At 46.1% G+C, this 19867-nt stretch overlaps 1 protein-coding gene across 6 annotated transcripts in view; it reads left to right on the top strand.

The window, feature by feature from the left end:
• The window catches only part of STOX2 (storkhead box 2), a 197875-nt gene that overhangs the window by 76796 nt on the left and 101212 nt on the right, over positions 1-19867 (top strand). Inside the window, exon 1 of one of the 6 annotated variants that reach the window (XM_006075125.3) lies at positions 5924-13048. The exons of the other annotated variants lie outside the window; for them this stretch is intronic. Within the exon in view, the coding sequence (XP_006075187.2) occupies positions 12883-13048 (166 nt within the window). The 5' untranslated portion in view covers positions 5924-12882. Of the gene's footprint in view, positions 1-5923; positions 13049-19867 lie in introns of those variants that run through there. 6 annotated transcript variants of the gene reach the window in all.

The raw sequence follows: 19867 nt of genomic DNA, 5'->3' as shown, positions 1-19867 counted from the left end.
GGGGTCGCAAAGAGTCGGACACAACTGAGCGACTGAACTGAACTGAACTGAACTGAACATCTGCAGTGACGTCTCCGTAGCAGGCATCCTCTAAGCAGTTCGTGTGGATTTGTCGATTTGAATCTTACAGCAGCCCTAAGAGTTCTACTAGCATCCTCATTTTCCAGTTGAGAAAATCGAGACTCAGGTGGTCACACGGTGGGGATGGTTAGTGGCCCAGGGCATTCACCTGGGCAGGCGGCCTCCAGTCTCTGCACCCCCAGCCCTCTGATTGTACCACCCAGGTCCCAGGTCCATGGAGGCTCCGTGCTGTTGGCTTCCTCCTGGCCTTGAAGGAGCCTGGACCCGGAGGCCCCCGTGAAGTCTGGCAGAGGCAGCGCAGCCTAATTGGGATCTGGATGCACGCTCCTGCCTGCTCGGTGCCAACCCCGTGGTTACGTCTTATTCTGACTTGCTTATTTATGGGCCCTGGGGCTTGGCAAGGAAGGAGCTAGAGGGTCAGACAGTCTGCACCAGAACGAGACAGATTCTTGCTCCTGTTAATGAGAGTTAAACATCTCAAGGGCTGCTTTTCCCCACCCTGTTCTCCCGCTTCCTTCTTTTGGAAAGTGCTCGAACCCTGCCATCAAGCAGATGGCCATGAGGTGGCTGCTTGACCCCTTGTTCCGTGGGCTCACTAGGCTTCGGACGAGGGGAGGGGACAAATGTTCCTATCTTCTCAAGCTCGGAAAAACAAGCTGCCTTCTTTCTGGCCTGAGTGATCTGCACAGGTTTACTCTAAAGGGAAGGTTTGCTTTCATAAGCTGCCAAGAAGTTCTTGAAGCATTATTGGGCCATCTCGCTTGGTTTATTTATTTTCTTAATGAATTCAACTTTGGTTTAGGGGTTTGCAGAAGTTCAAGGATAGTCATCAATAACATTTTTACAGGTCGAATTGGGTTCCCTTGCCCCGTTCCTTGGGCTTCTCAGGTGGCGCTAGTGGTATAGAAGCCACCTGCCAATGCAGGAGACATAAAAGACGTGGGTTCGATCCCTGGGTCGGGAATATCCCTTGGAGGAGGGTATGGCAACTCACTGCACTATTTTTGCCTGGAGAATCCCATGGACAGAGGAGCCTGGCTGGCTACGGTCCATTGGGTTGCAAAGAGTCGGACATGTCTGAAGTGATTTAGCATGCAGCACCCCATTCCTGTGTTGACATTCTAAGCCCTGGGTCCTCAGAATACGACTGTGTGTTTTTGTTATTTATTTGGCTACAGAGGGTCTTACTTGTGGCATGCTGGATCCAGTTCCCCAACCAGGGATCGAACATGGGCCCCCTGCATTAAGAGCTCGGGGTCTTAGCCACTGGACTGCCAAGAAAGTCCCCAATGTGACCTTATTTGGAGATAGAGTTGTTGCTGATGCAAATAGTTGAGATGAGGTCATCCTCGGGTAGGTGGCCCCTAATCTGATGTCATTGGTGTCCTTGTAAAACAGAGACATTTGAACACAGAGATACACACATGGCGGAACGCCAAGTGAAGACGGGTGATGCAGCAGCAGCCGAGGAAGGCCAGGATGGCCAGTGCAGCGCCAGCAGCTGGCCTCCCAGCCCCGAGAAGGAGCCCACCCTGCCCACGCTCCGATCGTGCACTTCTCCAGAACTGTGAGAGAGTTTCTGTGGCTGAAGCTGCTCAGTGTGTGGCTTTTTGTTATGGCAGCCATAGCAAACGGATGCAAACTAATTCTTACAAACGAGCGAACAATAAAAATGAAAACATTAGCAAAGTTGGACGGGCCTGCCTGCGCCTTTGTGGAAAGTGGGCCTTATTTTTTCCAGTATTGCAGCAACTTAGAATCAGAGGACCTTGGCACTGGGGGGCCCCCGGCTGGGGACTGACACGGGGTCTGCAGGGGCACCTGCTGGGCTCAGCCTGAATCCAGGGTCACTGGCTCACTTCTGCTTCTTCTACCCACACTTCCTTTCCATTCATTTGTGACTTCAGGTCCTTTGCACAAGATCCATATCCCGGGAATAATCTTCTCTGTCAATTTCTTTCCCCTTTTCTGCCTCTTCCTTTAAGCCTTTGTAGTTTTGATAGCGATGTGCCAGTTCCTTCCTTTCAGCTCTCCTGTACCAGAAGTGAAATCCCCACTCCCATCTGGCAGAAAAAAGACACCCTGCCCCCAAATTTTAGATTCATCCTCCTCCTCTACCCCTCCAGTTGAAAACCTCAGATTTTATAATTATTAAGACATGCTCCCTGTTTAGAGACAAAAGAAAAAGTGACCTACTTGATTCCATTTCCAGCAGTGTAGCAGACCATATATTCTGAAGTCTCCTGATTAAAAAAAAAAAATCACTATAAATTTCCAGGTGAAATATTTCATGGCATGTTTTAGCTCTTCAGTCTCATAAAACACAAATCCGGCTCCATTCACCTTTCAGTACCACTAGCAACCCATCCCCGAGGGAACTGGCCTGTTCATACTGAGCAGAGAGACTGGTAAACAGGGTAAGTTGCAATGGGGTTTGATTATTTAAAACCGTAAAAGAAAGAGAGACAGGGAGGAGGGGAAAGAAGCAAGAGGAGGAGGAAGAAAGAAGGGAAGAAGGAAGGAAGGAAAGGAGGGAACAAATTATTGGTCGACAGTCACCTGGGGCCAGTGATATTTGTAGAGAGTGAGTGGCATCGTTCTCAGGTCTTCATGTTCTTTGGGAGAGCACGGAGGTAGTGATCCTTAGATTTTTTTTTCAAGTTCAAGAATGCTTGTTGAAATATCAGGGTAATCACTAAAAGAATGATAGAAATCACTAAGAGAGAAAGAGAAGACCTAAATGATTTAACGTGGCACAGTATAGAACTTCCTGAGTTTTCCAGGGGTGCAGCCCCTGACGTGGCAGTCAGAAGATGTGGGTGTGTTCAGCCCTGGACCTGGTAGAGGGTGTTAATTAGACTGAATTAAATTAACATTTACTGAGTGCTATTTGATTGCCAGGCACATATATCATGTAATCCTCAGAACAACCCCATTAAATTGGCTTTCCAATTTACTTTTTTCCAATTTACAATCCAAAAAAACATAGGTTTTCCCCCATGTTCCAGAGGAAGAGCTGTTGACAGGGCATGTCTGAGGTTGCTCAGCTGGGAAGTGGAGGTGCTGGGATTCAGACACGGACAGATGTGCTCCAGACCATTCACTTTTTAGCTCCTAAACTGTTCCATTTTAGCAAAATCCTTGCAGGGAAATCCTTGTTGTTGTTGTTGTTCAGTCATTCAGTCACGTCTGAGTGACCCCATGGACTGCAACACCCCAGGCTTCCCTGTCCTTCACTATCTCCCGGAGTTTGCTCAAACTCATGTCCATCGAGTCAGTGATACCATCCAACCATCTCATCTTCTGTCATCCCCTTCTCCTCCTGCCTTAAGTCTTTCCCAGCACTGGGGTCTTTTCCAGTGAGTTAGCTCTTCATATGAGGTAACCAAAGTATTGGAGCTTCAGCTTCAGCCTCTGTCCTTCCAGTGAATATTCAGGGTTGATATCCTTTAGGATTGACTGGTTGGATCTCCTTGCAGTCCAAGGGACTCTCAAGAGTCTTCTCCAACACCACAGTTTGAAACATCAGTTCTTCAGCACTCTGCCTTCTTTATGGTCCAACTCACGCATCTGTACGCGACTACAGGAAAAACCATAGCTTTGACTAGACGGACCTTTGTTGGCAACGTAATCTGCTTTTTAATGTGTTGTCAAGTTTGACATAACTTTTCTTCCAAGGAGCAAGCGTCTTTTAATTTCGTGTCTGTAGTCATCGTCCACAGTGATTTTGGAGTCCTTGCATTAGCAAAATTCTAAGTGGGGAGCAGAGAAGACTGTGTTCCTCCAGGATGATTCAAGGCCTCTCCTCTCCCTTCCTAGAGCTGTGAGCCACCGCCCAGAAGCCTGCAGCTGTACACAGCTGGAGGAAGCTTTTGTTCTGATTTCATGGGTACTGCTGAAAGCTCTTAAATTTGGTCATTTGTCCATAAAATCACTTTCTCAAACTTTTCCCCTTTAGTTGCTGAGGTTGTGCTGGTGATTCTAATAGTCTGTCGTGATGTAAAAGCAAATTGGATGCTCTCATAATTGTTGCATCCTTAGGACATACTTAGCCTCTCATCCAAGCCAGTTATATTTCATTTGTTGGAAAAAAGATTCATCCTTTAAAATCCATCTGTGTTATAGTGTGGTTTTTCATTTGGCTTGGGAAGCTGGTCTGTGGTGACCTGCAAGCAGAATTGAAAGAAAACATTCAAGATCGATTAGTCTGAAGGAGGCGTGTGGATTTAAGTCTAAATCTCATGCTGCTATGGTGGAGTGTAGGAACAATGCTCTTTGGTGACCTAAAAGGGAAGGAAATCCAAAAAAGAGGGTATATATGTATACTTTTACCTGATTCACTTTGCTGTACTGTAGAAACTAACATGTCATTGTAAAGCAAGTGTACTCCAGTAAAAATTAATAAAGGCAAAGAAGTATTAAATAAATAAATCTCATGCACAGTCTGTATAAACCAATCAAGGGAGTCATTTGAGTTGTCTGAAGAAATGTGTCTTCTCTTCTACATGCATATATATTTATGTTGCTGCTGCTGCTAAGTCACTTCAGTCGTGTCTGACTCTGTGCGACCTCATAGACGGCAGCGCATCAGGCTCCTCCGTCCATGGGATTCTCCAGGCAAGAGTACTGGAGTGGGGTGCCATTGCCTTCTCTGACGTATATTCATAAAATGTACTAATAACTTAGAAATTGGAGGGCTATTCTGACAATATAAAGAATTCTGTGAACTTCATATGGACTAAACAAAAGCAATTAACAAATAATCCCAAATCGAGTAACTGCCCACACTCATCATTATGGGGTCAGGAAAAATCCTGGATTGGGAATCTCAAGCGAGGAATTTGGGTTTTTCAACCTCTGTATGACTTGGGGGCAAATCATACTGCCATTAAGTCTTCGTTTTTTTCATCTTTAATTATGATAACAAATCTCGCCTCACTGACCTCAAACCTTATGAAAGTCAATAAGATCCTTTGCAGACATAATCCACTGGGGGCTCAAAGAGTCAGACATGACTGAGCAACTAACACACACACACACAGTGGGTCTGAGGGAAAACAAAGTATGTGTAATATTTCTTTATAACCCGGAATCCACTTTACAAATTCATAGGCATTTGTTGGGCTTCTGATAGGAACATTGTGCCATGCCATGACATACTTCAGTTGTATCCGACTCCTTTGCGGCCCCATGGACTGTAGCCTGCCAGACTCCTCTGTCCATGGGATTCTCCAGGCAAGAATACTGGAGTGGATTGCCATGCCCTCCTCCAGGGGATCTTCCTGACCCAGGGATGCAACCTGCATCTCCTGCATTGGCAGGAGAATTCTTTACCTGCTGTGCCTGCGTATCTTCTTTCTTTTCTGATAGCTATCCAATTCAGTAGCACCCATGGTTTCTGTTATTTGCTGGTAGCAGCTGTCTACCCCTGGAATTCAGCTTGTTTGGTTATCTGACGCAGAGCAGGATTGAACAAAAAAATCCAGAAAGGGATCAGTTCAGTTCAGTCACTCAGTCATGTCTGACTCTTTGTGACCCCATGAACTGCAGCATAGCCAGGCTTCCCTGTCCATCACCAGCTCCCAGAGTTTACTCAAACTCATGCCCATTGAATCGGTGATGCCATCCAACTATCTCATCCTCTGTCATCCCCTTCTCCTCCTGCCTTCAATCTTTCCCAGCATCAGGGTCTTTTCAAATGAGTCAGCTCTTTACATCAAAGTATTCGTGGCCAAAGTATTGGAGTTTCAGCTTCAACATCAGTCCTTCCAATGAACATTCAGGACTGATTTCCTTTAGGATGGACTGGTTGGATCTTGTTGCAGTCCAAGGGACTCTCAAGAGTCTTCTCCAACACCACAGTTCAAAAGCATCAATTCTTCGGCACTCAGCTTTCTTTATAGTCCAACTCTCACATCCATACATGACTACTGGAAAAACCATAGCCTTGTCAAAATTGGCTGTTTTTTTCTTGATGCCTTCTCCTTGCCAGCAGTGAATGGGTACATTTATAGGTTTACCTCAGATCTTCACTTTAAGAGAGAGATTATTACCATCACAATGGAAACAAATAGAACTCAAAGACTGACTTTCCCAGGCCCCCAACAAAGACACGTCTCCTTGGCATCACCACACCTCACCGCCCTCTGTTACCCTGACTGTCATTAGTCTGGCCTAGAGATGGGGGATCCTGCCAACCTGCTCCAGCCCCCGTTGTCTGAAAAACTCAGGCCCCTCTTGAGTTACTTCTCCTTGGTGAGTTCTTGCATCCCCAAACAACTGCTTTGTTTGGGAGTAGAATTCACTGGGCACCATGATTCAATATAGCCCTGTTGGAAGTGGGTTATAGGTGACGATGGACCTAAGTGGAGAGACTAAGAGAAATTCAGCTTAGATTTTGATAAGAATGAAAAGACTGAAATATATGTGCAGTCTCATCATTCTTATGACCTCTCCTAGATGTGTTTTACCCCATGGATTTATCACCTCCCACCACCAGTCTAGATCTGTTTGCCAAAATGTGAAGTAGTCCTATGGATAGAGCTTCATGAGAAATTTGGCTTTTTTTTTTTGGTAGATTTACAAGGGGTGTTTGCACATGAAAGGCTCTGAGAAGTCCAGCAGGCATGTTGTAACTTGAACATATTTTCTGAACTTAGGGTTCTTTTTAGCCTTGTTTACTTCTCCATATAGAAGAAAAGAGGCTTCCTTGGAGGCTCAGTGGTAAAGAATCCACCTGCCACCGCAGGAGACCCAAGAGATGCGGGTTTGATCCCTGGTCCAGGAAGATACCCTGGAGTGAGAGATGGCAACCCACTCTAGTACTCTTGTCTGGAAAATCCCGTGGACAGAGGAATCTGGTGGGTTTTGGCCAAGGGGTTGCGAAGAATCAGATACGACTTGGCCACTGAGCAACAACAACCACTGAACTTACAATGGAAACTTCTTTTCAAGTCACATTTGGTAACATATCTCAGGACAAGTGTTCCCCAGAGCAAATGATCTGTTGCGAGCTGTGAACCTAAATGCCAGCGGTGTGACCACTGCGCTGGCAACCATACAGGAGTTCCGCACAGGGATTGAGCATCTTCTAAGACAGACAATACATGCTCAAGCTTTCTGATAACGTTAAAGCTAGCAGTTTGGGGTCTGGGTGAAGGAGGACAAAATATATCTAGTAAATACATGATAGTCCACCTTATTAGCTGTTTTTGGATGCCAAAATATCCCAGGTCATATGAGTGTGCATACATGAATATAGACATATATCACGTGGGCTTCCCAAGTGGCACATTGGTAAAGAATCCACCTGCCAATGCAGGAGACTCAGGTTCAATCCTTGGGTCAGGAAGATCCCCTGGAGAAGGAAATGGCAACCCACTCCGATATTCTTGCCTGAAAAGTCCCATGGACAGTGGAGCCTGGTGGGCTACCATCCATGGGGTTGCAAAGAGCTGGACACAACTTGAGCGACTGAGCACACTGAATGCAATGCATAAGAAATTTTCCCAATCTTCCAGCTCAGAAACTTCTGAAACAGCCTCAGTCTCCCGGGACACACTGTTTTCCATATTCCGTTTAGGTTCATAAGTTGAGCCATACAAACGTCCGGTTTTAAGGTGTATATATGTATGTATCTTTTGACTAAACACGCTTTTCAGATTAAATTGTTAATATCTTTTTCAAATTGTATTTCAAGAAGCAGCAGAAAGATGAATGACTATCAGACTCAGAATTCTGATTTTTTAAAAATATTTATTTATTTGTTTGGCTGTGCTGGGTCCTGGCTGGGGCCTGTGAACAAGATCTTTAGGTGTGGCGTGTGGGAATCTAGTTTCCTGATCAGGGAAGCAGAGACTTAGCCACTGGGCCACCAGGGAAGTCCCCAGAATTCTGATTTTTATTTAACAAATATTTTAATCACAAAGATCGATGCACATGTCACAGCGTACATAAATATGTAAGCACCCGTTTCCTTTCTGCAGACTCAGCTCTCTTATCATACCAAAGGGGGACTTTTTGTGTACAGCAAAGATCACTTATAGATATTTAGATCTTCAATGAATGTTCAGTGTACTAGAAATACAGATTCAAAATACCAAATTTTCCCTTATAGAGTTATAACTTGGAAAACCAAAATTTCCTTCAGTTTTTATAATCAACATTATTTGTTTGTACATTTGGTATTTTAAAGATGATCAAATAAAAACTGTAACTCTCAGTGGGCCTTTGAAAAGCACTGGATCAACTCAAACTAAAGACTAAAGTCCCTTTACTCAATAATTAAAACACAGTTATGAAAGACTTCAAATCAAATCTTTCAGAGTACTTAATCAGGCTTCCTTAGTCTTCATATCTGAGCCAGTTACTCTGAGCCACTGGGCACAGCGATGAACAAAGCAGAACAATGAACTGCAGTGAACAAAAGTATCCCTTGCTTTCATGGAGTTTACATACTTGTAACTATTAAATTCATTCACCTCTTGTAAATCTAATAAACCAAAGTTTTAAATGAGGAGCATATCAAAGTCAAAATTCTGACTTTCAACTTAAACCTACAAGTCTAAAATCAGAGTTGGCCCTTGAACAACACAGGTTTGAACCACCCAGTTTCAGTTATAAGTGGGTATTTTTCAATAGTAAATATTAAATCTGAGAACTATGGGTGGGATGGCAGCTATAAATTATACTTGAATTAACTCAGTTGTTTCAGGGCCAACTGTATACATTTGAATTAGAATCACAAAGCAAATGTTTGTCTATTTAGTGTCACTAATCTATCCGATATGTAAATACCAAAGGTACAAATGATTCTTAAGCCTGATTAAAAAATTACAAATACTATGAAAGTGATTTGCTATATCGTTTTCTCTATTTAATTCTAAACTGTCCTACTAGGAACCACTGGGATTACACAGTTGAGCTTGCTTAATGAACAGGTCATGACCCAGATACTTGATTGTCTCAAGTAGGTTGAGAGATTTGAAACTAGGACTAGAGACCTAGAAGTTGTGTATGACCAGAGTGAGTCTTTCCACAGGACGGATGCACACACCAAGTCTGATTTTAACAGTGGCTCTAGTAACGGGACTCCACCTCTACGTGGCATTGGTTTCACAAGATGTTGTTTGCTAGATTCAAGTCTTACCTTCATAACTTCTTTTGATGTTGCCACTTACTTTGGATGGATAATTTCTTAACAGCCCCAATCTCCTGCTTTACTGATTTGACTCAGCTAAGCCACCCTATTTACAGCCTGGTTCTTCTGTGTCTGGCTATTTGGCTTTGGCTCCGAGAACGTTCTCTTGAGTATGAACACTGGGTGATATCACTGCTCTGCAAAATGGAGTTGTAACTCTCCTCCCAAAATAACTATCAACCCACCCTCATTCCTTCATACCAACAATGAATCAGTTTTTCAGTTTTAAGTCATATGATTCAAATTCAAATCAAACCCTCCAGAAGAGCCCTGGATGACCCCTTCCCTAAACAAATTCCCTCTTCTAAGCCCTCTTTATATAGAAATTTTAAAACTATCATTGCTTCTTTGCTTAAAACCCTTTATTGGCTCACTTACTACAATAGAATTCGAAACCTAAACAGGCCCTGCAAGCCCTTGCATGATCAGGCTCTTGGCTTCATCCATGATCTCATCATGTGCCTTCCCCTTATGCTCCAATTCCAGCCACACTGGCCTCCTTTCACGTCTTCCCACGGAAACCGAGATGCTGTCCTACCTCAGGGCCTTTGCACGCACTGTTCCCACTTTCTGAAACATCATTCTCTCCACTCTTTGCTTGGATGACTCCATATCCTGTAGGTCTCAGGTTAACCATCATTTTTTCATAGAGATGATTCTTCTTTGTAGACCTCAACACAATCTGTGTATTTATTTGCTTACTACTTAGACCTTAAATTACATGGGGCCGTGTGTGGTGTTCTGTTTGCCTAGCACCCATCACAGCATATACTAGTCAACAATCCCAGTAGCAATGTGTGTGTGTGTGTGCTCAGTCACACAATTGTGACCCCATGGACTGTGGCCCACCAGGCTCCTCTGTCCATGGGATTTCCCAGGCAAGAATACTGGAGTGGGTTGCCATTTCCTCCCCTAGGGGACCCTCCCAACCAGGGATCTAACCCAGGTCTCCTGCATCTCCTGCACTGGCAGGATTCTTTACCGCTGAGCCACTTGGGAAGCCCACAGCTGTCACAACGATTCCACTGGCCTTCAGTCGCAACTACTGTAATCATTCATAGAACCACTTTTGGCTCATGGGAGGCAGAGTAATTGTCTGTTGAATTGGATTGAGATATCTAAATGTCAGTATCTCATGCACCCATTAATACAATTATTTTTATTACCTTTATGGTTCTTTACACATTTAGTCTTCTATAGCTACTAAAGCTGGAGGCTTTCTGTTCTTAGCTGTCCTCTTACAGTAAAGAAGACATTTTAGCATGCCTTTTGGGGAACTGTCCTTTTCTAACTTTTAAAAAATGTCACTGAACATTAGCTAATTGGTGTAGGGCTGGTACTAAATCTGGATTAGTGTAAATACACGTTCTATAGGCTGCTTAGTGATTTTTATTTGTTTGTTTACCCTAGTTTCCCGAGAGAGGCATATGAGTAACCCTAGCCCCAGGTGGCAGCCCGGAGATGTTGAGTGCAAGTTCTAGATTCTATCCTGTTTGTGGCTTAAGCTCCGCCCTCTACTGTGTCGTTCTCCAAGAACCTTGCCCCCCTCCCCCACCCCACCCCAAAATTAATGCCTTGGAAAAGCACCGAATTGTGCCACGACTCCGGAATCTTAACCGTTTAGGACTTGGTGGCTTTTTTTTTTCTTCGCGGGGGAGGGGCTGTTTGTTTGTTTGTTGTTGTTGTTTTTTGCGGTATCAGCCCGATCATGGCCTCATATCCCCGTCTCTGTACCTTGGCACCTGCGAAGATGAAAAAACAGCATAAAATACTATTTTGAACGTTGCATCGTCACTCACGGAAAAAGGCGCAAAGGCGTAAGAAAAACCGGCTTTATTTTTGTTGTTTACAACACCTAGACGTTTTTTGGAAACCCGAAGGAGAAGGGCAGGGTTGCTGGGGAAACGGCCGTAGGGCCGCGCGGTCGGGGTTCGCCGCAATGTGCCCGCGCGTCTGCGACTCGGCGTGACCCCCGCGCCCCTGGCCCTGCGCCCCGGTTGGGGCGGCGCATAGCCCCCTCCTCCCGTCCCGCGCCGCGCGCACTGTTGTCCTTGAGCGATTGGTTGGTTGGACCAGAAACAGCTGTGCAGAACTGAGCCGTGCAGAGGGGCTGTGGACCTGAATGCAGGCTGTCGGGCTGGGAGTGACTGACCCCGGGGGCTCGAGGGAGAGAGAGGAAGAGTCGGAGCCGCCTCCGCCGCGCTCTCCCGGCAGCGTGGAACCAGGTGCCCGGGCGCTGGCGGCGGTCTGAGGAGCTCCGGGTTGGCGCCCCCTTCCCCCGGCTCAGCTGCCTTCGGGGTTGGTGCAGGTGGGGGCCAGGCAGGGCACCGCGGATCGCCCCGTTCCCACTGACCAGTTTCTCTTCCTTTCTGCGAGGGGGAGGCGCTAACCGTCAAAAAAATGTAAATATCCAGGCGCGGACTCCGGGCTGGGGCACCAGCCGAGTTCCCAACGCCGCCGCCGGGTGTTTTGCATGGAAATTGAGAAGCCAGACAGGCTCGGTGCTCTAACTTAATGCAGCTCGGCGATTAGCAGGAGGCCGGGCACCTTCCCGGCTCCCTGTCCATCAATAGCCTTTCTGCGCGCTCGCGATCGCCGAGCCTCGGTGCCGCCGTGCGGGGTGTCGACCGGCAGATGCCGCATCCTTGGCAGCCATGGCTCCCGTCGCCGCCGCGGCCAGTAAGTAGGAGCATGCATGTGTAGGGGGGGGCACATGAGTGTCGGCGCGCGCGCGCACACACACACACACGCACACACGCACGCACACCACCCCGAGCCTCGGAAGGAAGGAGGAAGACCGACGAGGCGCTGCAGTTGCGAGGACGACTCGGGCTCTTCGTGAATTCGGCAGGAGCCGGCCTGGCGCAGCTGCTGACTGCAGAGCCTGCCCCGGATCGTGGGCACACGCGCCCCCAACCCCCTCACCCGAGCCTCTGGAATGAAGACTGCCTCCCGAGGATTGCAGGGGAGGCAGAGCCAGCCCGCGCCCGGGACTGCGGGCCGCGCGGCCGGTAGGCCCAGGGGGACACGACTTGGACGCTGTCATCCCCACGCCTCGCTCTGAGCCGCCCGGTGCCGAGAGGGTCTGTCGCCGCCCCCTCCGGCTTCCCGGGCGCCCGATCCCGGGTCAACCCCGGAGGCCCCGGCTTCCTCATTTGTTTGGGGCTTTTGTGCCGGGGGCTCACAGTTGGCTAAGCACTCCAGCGCTGAATCGGGCCATTGTCTGCGCTCCCATTGCTTCCACGCTGCAAGTCTCGGCGCCCCCACCCCGCCCGCCCTGCTCCCCGCCTCCTCCTGGCCGGGGAGCCTCCTAACGTGCCTTTCCCCCCCCCAGGAATCTGGAAGCTATAAGCCGGGCGGATTGCAAATGAAGTGTAATGCATTGTGGGACGTGTGTAAAATCGGAGCCTTCGCCGTGGGGGTGTGTGGGGGCGTGGGGAGGGCCGGACCCGCCGCTGGCGGTGTAGACGCCGACGAGGAGGGGCTGGGAAAATGAGCGCAGAGTCCGCCTGGGTCGTGCCCGCCGTAGACGGATGAAGCCGCGCGCTGCGCCCCGGCGCTGAGGCCCGGAGGATCGGGGGCGGCGGGTCGCCCTCTCCACCATGAAGAAGACCCGGAGCACAACCTTACGGCGCGCCTGGCCTAGCTCGGATTTCTCGGACCGGGCCTCGGACCGCATGAGGTCCCGCAGCGAGAAGGACTACCGCCTGCACAAGCGCTTCCCCGCGGCCTTCGCGCCCCAGGCTTCGCGGGGCTACATGACATCAGGTTGGTAACCGCGTTTCTGCCCCCGCGGGCCGGGGCCGCAGGGCGTGCTCGGGTCCTTCCCCGGAAAGGGACGCGCGGTGATGGATGCGATAAGTTATAGGGAACGCAGGGGGGGGAAAAAATTAGCTCCCATCCACCATTTTGTACCTCCGCAAGATCCACAGCAGGCCCTCTCAATATGGGGTTGGAGAGCTGTTAGTTAGGTAAAATCTGGGAAGGGGACGCGCCAGGCGTTTTGGCTGCACAGATAAATGACCGCCAGCCTGGGCGCCCAGCCTCCCTGGGCTCGTGGAAGAGCCGGTGTCCGCGGTTGCCCTCAGTACCGGGCTGGCTCGCTCCCGCTCGGTGGCCAGTTATTATATCCTACCGGGTATTTAAACAGCCCTTCTTTCTTACAAGGGAACAGGTTCCATGCACAGTTTTGGATGGTTTGAGTCAGGGGAGAGGTTGCAGTCAGGCTGGTCGGCTTGCTTGCACGCAGGGAGCTGTATCGCGGCTCATTGAATGCATTCGGTGGGGTAATGGTGTGTATGCGGATTGAATGCTCACATGATTCTGCGTGCATTTAACATATGTTGCTTTGAATTAGGTTGTATGGGAAGAATGGAGGCTGTGTCATGTGTTTGCATGCCAGACAGGAAGGACAGACAGGATGGTAAATGAGGATGAAGGCTTCAGAAAGGGTTGCGTCCTAAAACGCATAGAAGCCTTTCTGAAGGTGCCAGTTAGTTTCCTTTGGAAATGCAGCGGAATGGCTTTGCTTGTGTGTCTTGGGAACCCAGGGATAAAATACCCGAAATGCTGAAGGAGGAGGACTGTAAGACTGTTTTCTCCTTGTTTTTTTCTTACTGTTCACTTGTTGACTACTTGTATGTAGCGATGTGTAAGACACCAATTTTGGTTGATTTGGTTTTCATTCCGAATGAATTCATTTTCTTTGAAACAAAATGTCATGGAAGAACTGAGATTATATTTGAAAACACATCCTGTACCAGACCATTTTAAATCCTGGGAAGATTGCTTTAAGCTTACAGTTGGTACTTAAAGTGTAGCTCTACTATCTTTCTCCTAAAATAGCAAGTTTTTTTTTTTTTTTTTAAACCTAGGCCCAGTATGTCATGCTTTAAAAGTGTCTTATGACCGCACTTCCATGAGTAGAAAACCTAAATAAAATAACCATCTTTTTTAAATTGCAAAATCTGGTGACATAAGGATGTACTGTTTTGGCAATAAGGCTCCCTTGATTTTCCTGGTCATGAAAAGCCAAATTTGTAAAGGAAGTGAGAACTACAGTTTATGCTTCAGTAATTGAAGTCAATCACTGCTGTGGTTGCTTTATTCTTCAGGCCGGTGGCAGTAAATTTTGAAATACAGCTAAATCCAAATGTAACCTCAAAACACGTCTGTCCATAAACCCATGTCTGCTCTGGGTGTTCAGATAATCTCAGGTTTCATATGTTTGAGGTTTGAATGTCTTCATTCCACTCTGAATGGTTCCCCCTCTTTTCTTTTTGCCCTGTCTTCAGGAATCAGTACTGATACGAAGTGTGAAGCTGGAGGGGGGCAGGTGGCCATCATTTCTTCCACAGACCTGCAAGACTCTGTAATGCTTTCAGGCGCATTCCCATGGAGCCCATTCTCATCTCCCTCTTGGCATAGCATCATTATGATCACTGTTTCATTCTTTGCTAAAGAACTTCTCTGCTATTGCCAGTTTTGCAAGGTATTTTTGAGGGCTTGAGGAAGAAGCTTTTCATTTTCTTTGATTCTCTTGTTTCATTTCTTGCTGTGCACATGGTAAGCTGGTCAGGGGATACTGAAGGATCAGCTCTTTCAGGCTGGTGGAGGTCTATGTAGATTTCACATTAGCTTACTGTTGAGAAAAGAAAACCCAAAGGTGGGGGAAGAAAAGCTGTGTGATTCATTCAGTATTTCATGGAATCTCCCCTGCCTCAAGCAGAGAGCCTTGCTAGATTCTCATGGGGCTGCAGGGTTGGATATAATATAGTTTTGTCCAAGGATGAAAGTGGTTATTTTTTCTTTGTTTTAATTATTGTCCAATACATATAATAAAAGGGGTTGGGGCTCATGGAAGGATCTAATAATTATTAAACAAACTCCTCCAATAAACACTGGGAGAGTAGGTGCAATCTTATATACACATCTTTCTGGGGGAGATTGGAAGTAGCTTATCAATTTCCTTTCCAAATATAAGTGTTGATAGTAATAGGTGGTATATTGAGACACTTGGAGATCATGTGGGAGACGTTCTCTTCCCCTTAACAAATGTAAGAAAATCCATTTGTATCAAGTTAGTGACTCTGGGTGCAAACAGAGCCTTTGTCATTTAAAAATGAAATAGAAAATGAAGCAACTTAGAAACAAATGAGGCTTTTCATATTTCTTCTGTTTGTCCAGTCATTTGGCGTAATAGCCACTAGTGTTTATCGTACTTCTTCTCAGTAAAAAGAGATTTTGTTGTTGGGTTCAAAGGACAAGATAAGCTTCTTCAGAGAAGCACTAAATGACTTAATTTCAGTTGAGGTATTTTTAGAAATCCCCATCCGAAAAAATTCCTTAAAAATATTGTGAAAATCACTTTTTTTTTAACTTTAGGAAAGGAAAGAGCCTTAGAAGTTTTAATAGTTCTTCTTTTGGTCTGGCTTACTGTCACACAGTAGGTATTTCAAGTTTAAATGTGTTTATTTAAGGCAAAATTACAGGCATTCCATAATAGGTTTCTAATGAGACAGCACCTTTTCAAACAGTCTTTTCTTCACTAATGCATAATTACCAGTTTGAAATGTGATTTATAGCAATAGGCTTGACATTTAGCCTTAGCTTTTTCGTGTACCTTCCGGATAAACTACACTTAAGCTCAAGAGGTTAGAATAGACACATCTAAAATTTAAAGAGATCCTGCAAACAGATGGTTAGATAGAGAATTCTGAAACTTTAAATTTTAAAGACTGTGCCTTATGTGACTATTTCAGCCCCCAACTCCTGCTACCAAATCAAAAATAATCCTAAGAATTCACAGGCCTCCTGGCAACCAGCAAGTTCACAGGCCATGAGATGTGTTCATTGTTCATCTTGAATGCTAATTTCCCAAAGGTGGTTTCTGGGCAGAAGGGGAAAAATCTTGCCTTTTGTTTAAATCAAGATGAATAACATGCATCCATGATCTGAATAAGAAAAAGGGTTAGGTCAAATGAATGTGGGGTTATTCTTCCACAGTTTCTGAAACTAGAAATTATGATATTACTTAGAAAAGTAAAACTCCCCACAAAGAGGCAAGTAGCTATATAATCCTTGCTGCTACTGCTAAGTCGCTTCAGTCGACCCCAGAGACGGCAGCCCACCAGGCCCCCCCGTCCCTGGGATTCTCCAGGCAAGAACACTAGAGTGGGTTGCCATTTCCTTCTCCAATGCATGAAAGTGAAAAAATAAAGTGAAGTCTCTCAGTCGTGTCCGACTCCTAGCAACCCCATGGACTGCAGCCCACCAGGCCCCTCCATCCATGGGATTTTCCAGGCAAGAGTACTGGAGTGGGTTGCCATTGCCTTCTCTGGCATATAATCCTTAGGGCTTCATATATGGAAATGTGCTTACCTACCTTCATGAAATGATTTTCAAGGCACTGTACCTTTGTTAATGAAGGAGTTAGAACTTTCTCTGTTAGGACCTTGTGAACTGTGACCTCTTTATGCAAATGATGTGGCTGACTTTTAACTTTCTTCCCTCTCCTCTCCCCCTGCCCTGGGGCCAGGGCAGGGGGCAGGGGTCAGGGGAGAGGGGGTAGCTGCTTCTTTATATTGCACATGGCATGCCATCAAGTTTGGGGACATTTCATTGATAAAGATTGGAAAGCAATTTTTTTTCCACTATAAAGGTTCTATGGCGCACATGCATGAAAGGTATCCTTTATGAACTCGACATCCCAAAGTCATGGTACTTTTCGAGGGATACTTGTCATTTGAAAGAAAAATAAGTCAGAGAGTTTTGAAGGATTTGAAGAGGAAGCCCCAAACTGACATCTTGAGAAAATATAAGTCAGTTTGGTCTGCTGATCTAACTAATGTGAATCAGCGGGGAGGAATGGCCAGGACACCACCTTGATGAGTTTATTAGTTTTCATTTTTTAGAAACTAATTCTGGGGCACAGTGGATGATGTGTCCCAGTTCCTTATGTTCTGTTATTTTGAGAGATGTGGGAGTTTTCTGGGAGTGGAGGATGGGCACCCAAGGTTCTAATCTGGGCCTGCCCCAAACTGGCTGTGTCCCTGGTGGGTAACATGACCTCTCCCGTCTGTAATGGGCCCTCCTGGCCCACGTTTCCATCACAGGATTGGGCTCCGTGGAGGCTCTGTATTGAGCAAGGCCGAGATTTCTGAGCGCTTACACAGAAATTGTTAGAAATAACCTTTGCCCTTTCTTCTTATTGGAGTCATGTGCTTCCGTACCTGGGGTGTATGGAAAGAGTGCTCTTTTGACGACGGAGTCTTATTTCCTGTCATCCCCAGATGTTCCATTAAGTGACTGCATTAGGGCTTGTCCTGGTGACCAGACTGATGGGAGTAGGGGGGATGAGGGACGAAGCCCTGGCAGGTTGTGATCATTTGGAGTTTTCATAAACAGCATCCTGTTGCCTCCTGTTCCCTCTTTGTGGACATCCATTTCCAGCCTCGCTGCTCCAACTGTGTTTTAATTTGAAACTACCTGTGTTGACTCCTTGCATCAGGCCCGTGGAAGTGAGGGATATTACACTTGGTGGTGAATGACTTTATTCTTTATTTCCCAGGAGAACGTGAATGTGGTTGCAAAAGGTCACCTCTCTTGGTATTTCAATATCTTTTACACTCTTGTGAATGTTTTTATTTGAAAAAAGGAATATGAGTATATTGTATAAAAACCTTAGCATTTTTATACCTCCAGAGCAATTATGGCTTAAATTCTCTCTACCCCAGAGAGTTAGGGCAGTTCAGACACTGGTTTGTTCTTTGGTACAAGATTGCTTATGCTGAGTGCAGACAGAACCAAGGAGCGAAGTCTGGTTGGACCCTTGCTGGTGGGAACGCATGCCGACTTTCACAACTAGGACAGGTTTTGTGGATCAGCCATAGAAACTGCATGAGGCCTGATCTGTCACGTTTAGAGTAGAGGTTCTTGTAGTTTGTAAGAATTTAGACTATAGACTCTATAATGTAGCCCTCACCAGTTACATGAGAGAGAAATGACGTGGGTAATTATTTTTAAAGTACATAGTAAACTTTTCCTTAAGTAGTTAATCTCCAGTCTATTTTTATTTGACGTCGGAATGCACAACCAGTTGGCCAGAACATCCCATTGATTTCTACCACCTAAATAGTTCTAAAATCTGCCCCTCCCCCTTTTACCGCAGTTGTTTGAATCTTCTTCTGTTCTATCAGGATGTCTTCTAAACGGACCATGTCCAATTCATGCTCCAAGTGTCCCCAGAGGGACTTTTTTATTTTTTTAATCCCTCTTAAAGCAAAACTGATCCTATTCCTTTCCAACTCTTTTTGATGTTTCTCTTGCCTATGAATGAAGTCTGAGACCAAGGCTCATCATGGCGTGACCTGCCCTACTTTCCCTTCCTTTCCTTCCCCCACCCACCCTGTGTTTCAGGCTCTGGAATCTCTCTACCTTTGGCAACATCTTGTTGCTGTTTGTGTGCCTTTTGTGATTTATGTCACTCCACTGAGAATGTGCTCTCTATCTTTAAAGGTCTGAGATTTAGCTAATGTATAAAGCTGATGCTGTTGAGCCTTCCAGAACAAGCTCAGATAGCCCTTCTCTTTCTACAGCACGTCACTCACATGACATTTGTTTTCTGCGTGTGTTACAGCAACATGGTTCCATTGTATTGCACCTCGGGTTTGCTAGCCAGTGAATCCCTCAGTCTTGGTATTACGTGTTTGTACCAGCCATAGAGCTTGGCATATATCAGGGACTCTGGAATTGTGTATTGGACAAATGAATAAAACATGGCTTCTCTTTAAAAAGTTTGTTCGTTGAAGAGATATCTTGAATTCCTAATGTGAGTCATCCTTTTGTACTCACGAAGATTCTACTCTTCAAGGACCTCCTGTTGTGGTTGGTAGGACCAGCTCTCCATGAGTCAACCATTTGAAAGCAGTACATACTGGAACATAATCACGAGTTAAGCGGGGTGGTTGATATGGCTGGTGTAGGTGGAACAGGAGTTTAGAGAAGAGATGCCAATACAGAACACTGCCTGGAGGGGGGATTTCCTTGCTTATTGAAGGACTAGGTAAGAGTTGAGGAGACAGAGGAGGAGCAGGACTGGGGGAGTGAGTATGAACCAAGGCATGCAGCCGGCAAGGAACACATCAGCATGAAATTTGCCATTCTGTAGCTGTGGGATGTAACTAGAAATAATGTGTAGCTCGGTCAGGCAGGATCTTGAAATGTAGGTGGGATTTAGAATTTATGGGGCAGAAATTAGATTTGTGGGTTTGGGAGAGAAACAGTGAAAGGAGCGTCTTAGGAAGAGGGGTCTGGGCGTGGCTGGCAGGGTAGATGGAAGAGATGAGAGTTGGGAGGCTAGGAGACCAGCTGGAAGGTGGTGGACGGGACAGACTGATCAGGCAGTAGTGTGTTGAGGGACCACCCAGAGCAGTGTTTCCCAACGCTGCTAGGCATTAGCACACCACGCTTGAGAACTTGTAAACTGTGTCCACATACCATCTGTGCCTTTATTTATGTAATAGTTCTGTTGAACTCTACCCACTTTTATATTTAAATGGATGAAAAAAGAAGCATTTTTAACTTCAT

Source organism: Bubalus bubalis, chromosome 1, assembly GCF_019923935.1.
Source record: "Bubalus bubalis isolate 160015118507 breed Murrah chromosome 1, NDDB_SH_1, whole genome shotgun sequence".
NCBI classification, from domain to species: Eukaryota; Metazoa; Chordata; class Mammalia; order Artiodactyla; family Bovidae; genus Bubalus; species Bubalus bubalis.
The sequence above is the reverse complement of the archived record's forward strand: the minus strand, read 5'-3'. Positions and strand labels throughout refer to the sequence as shown.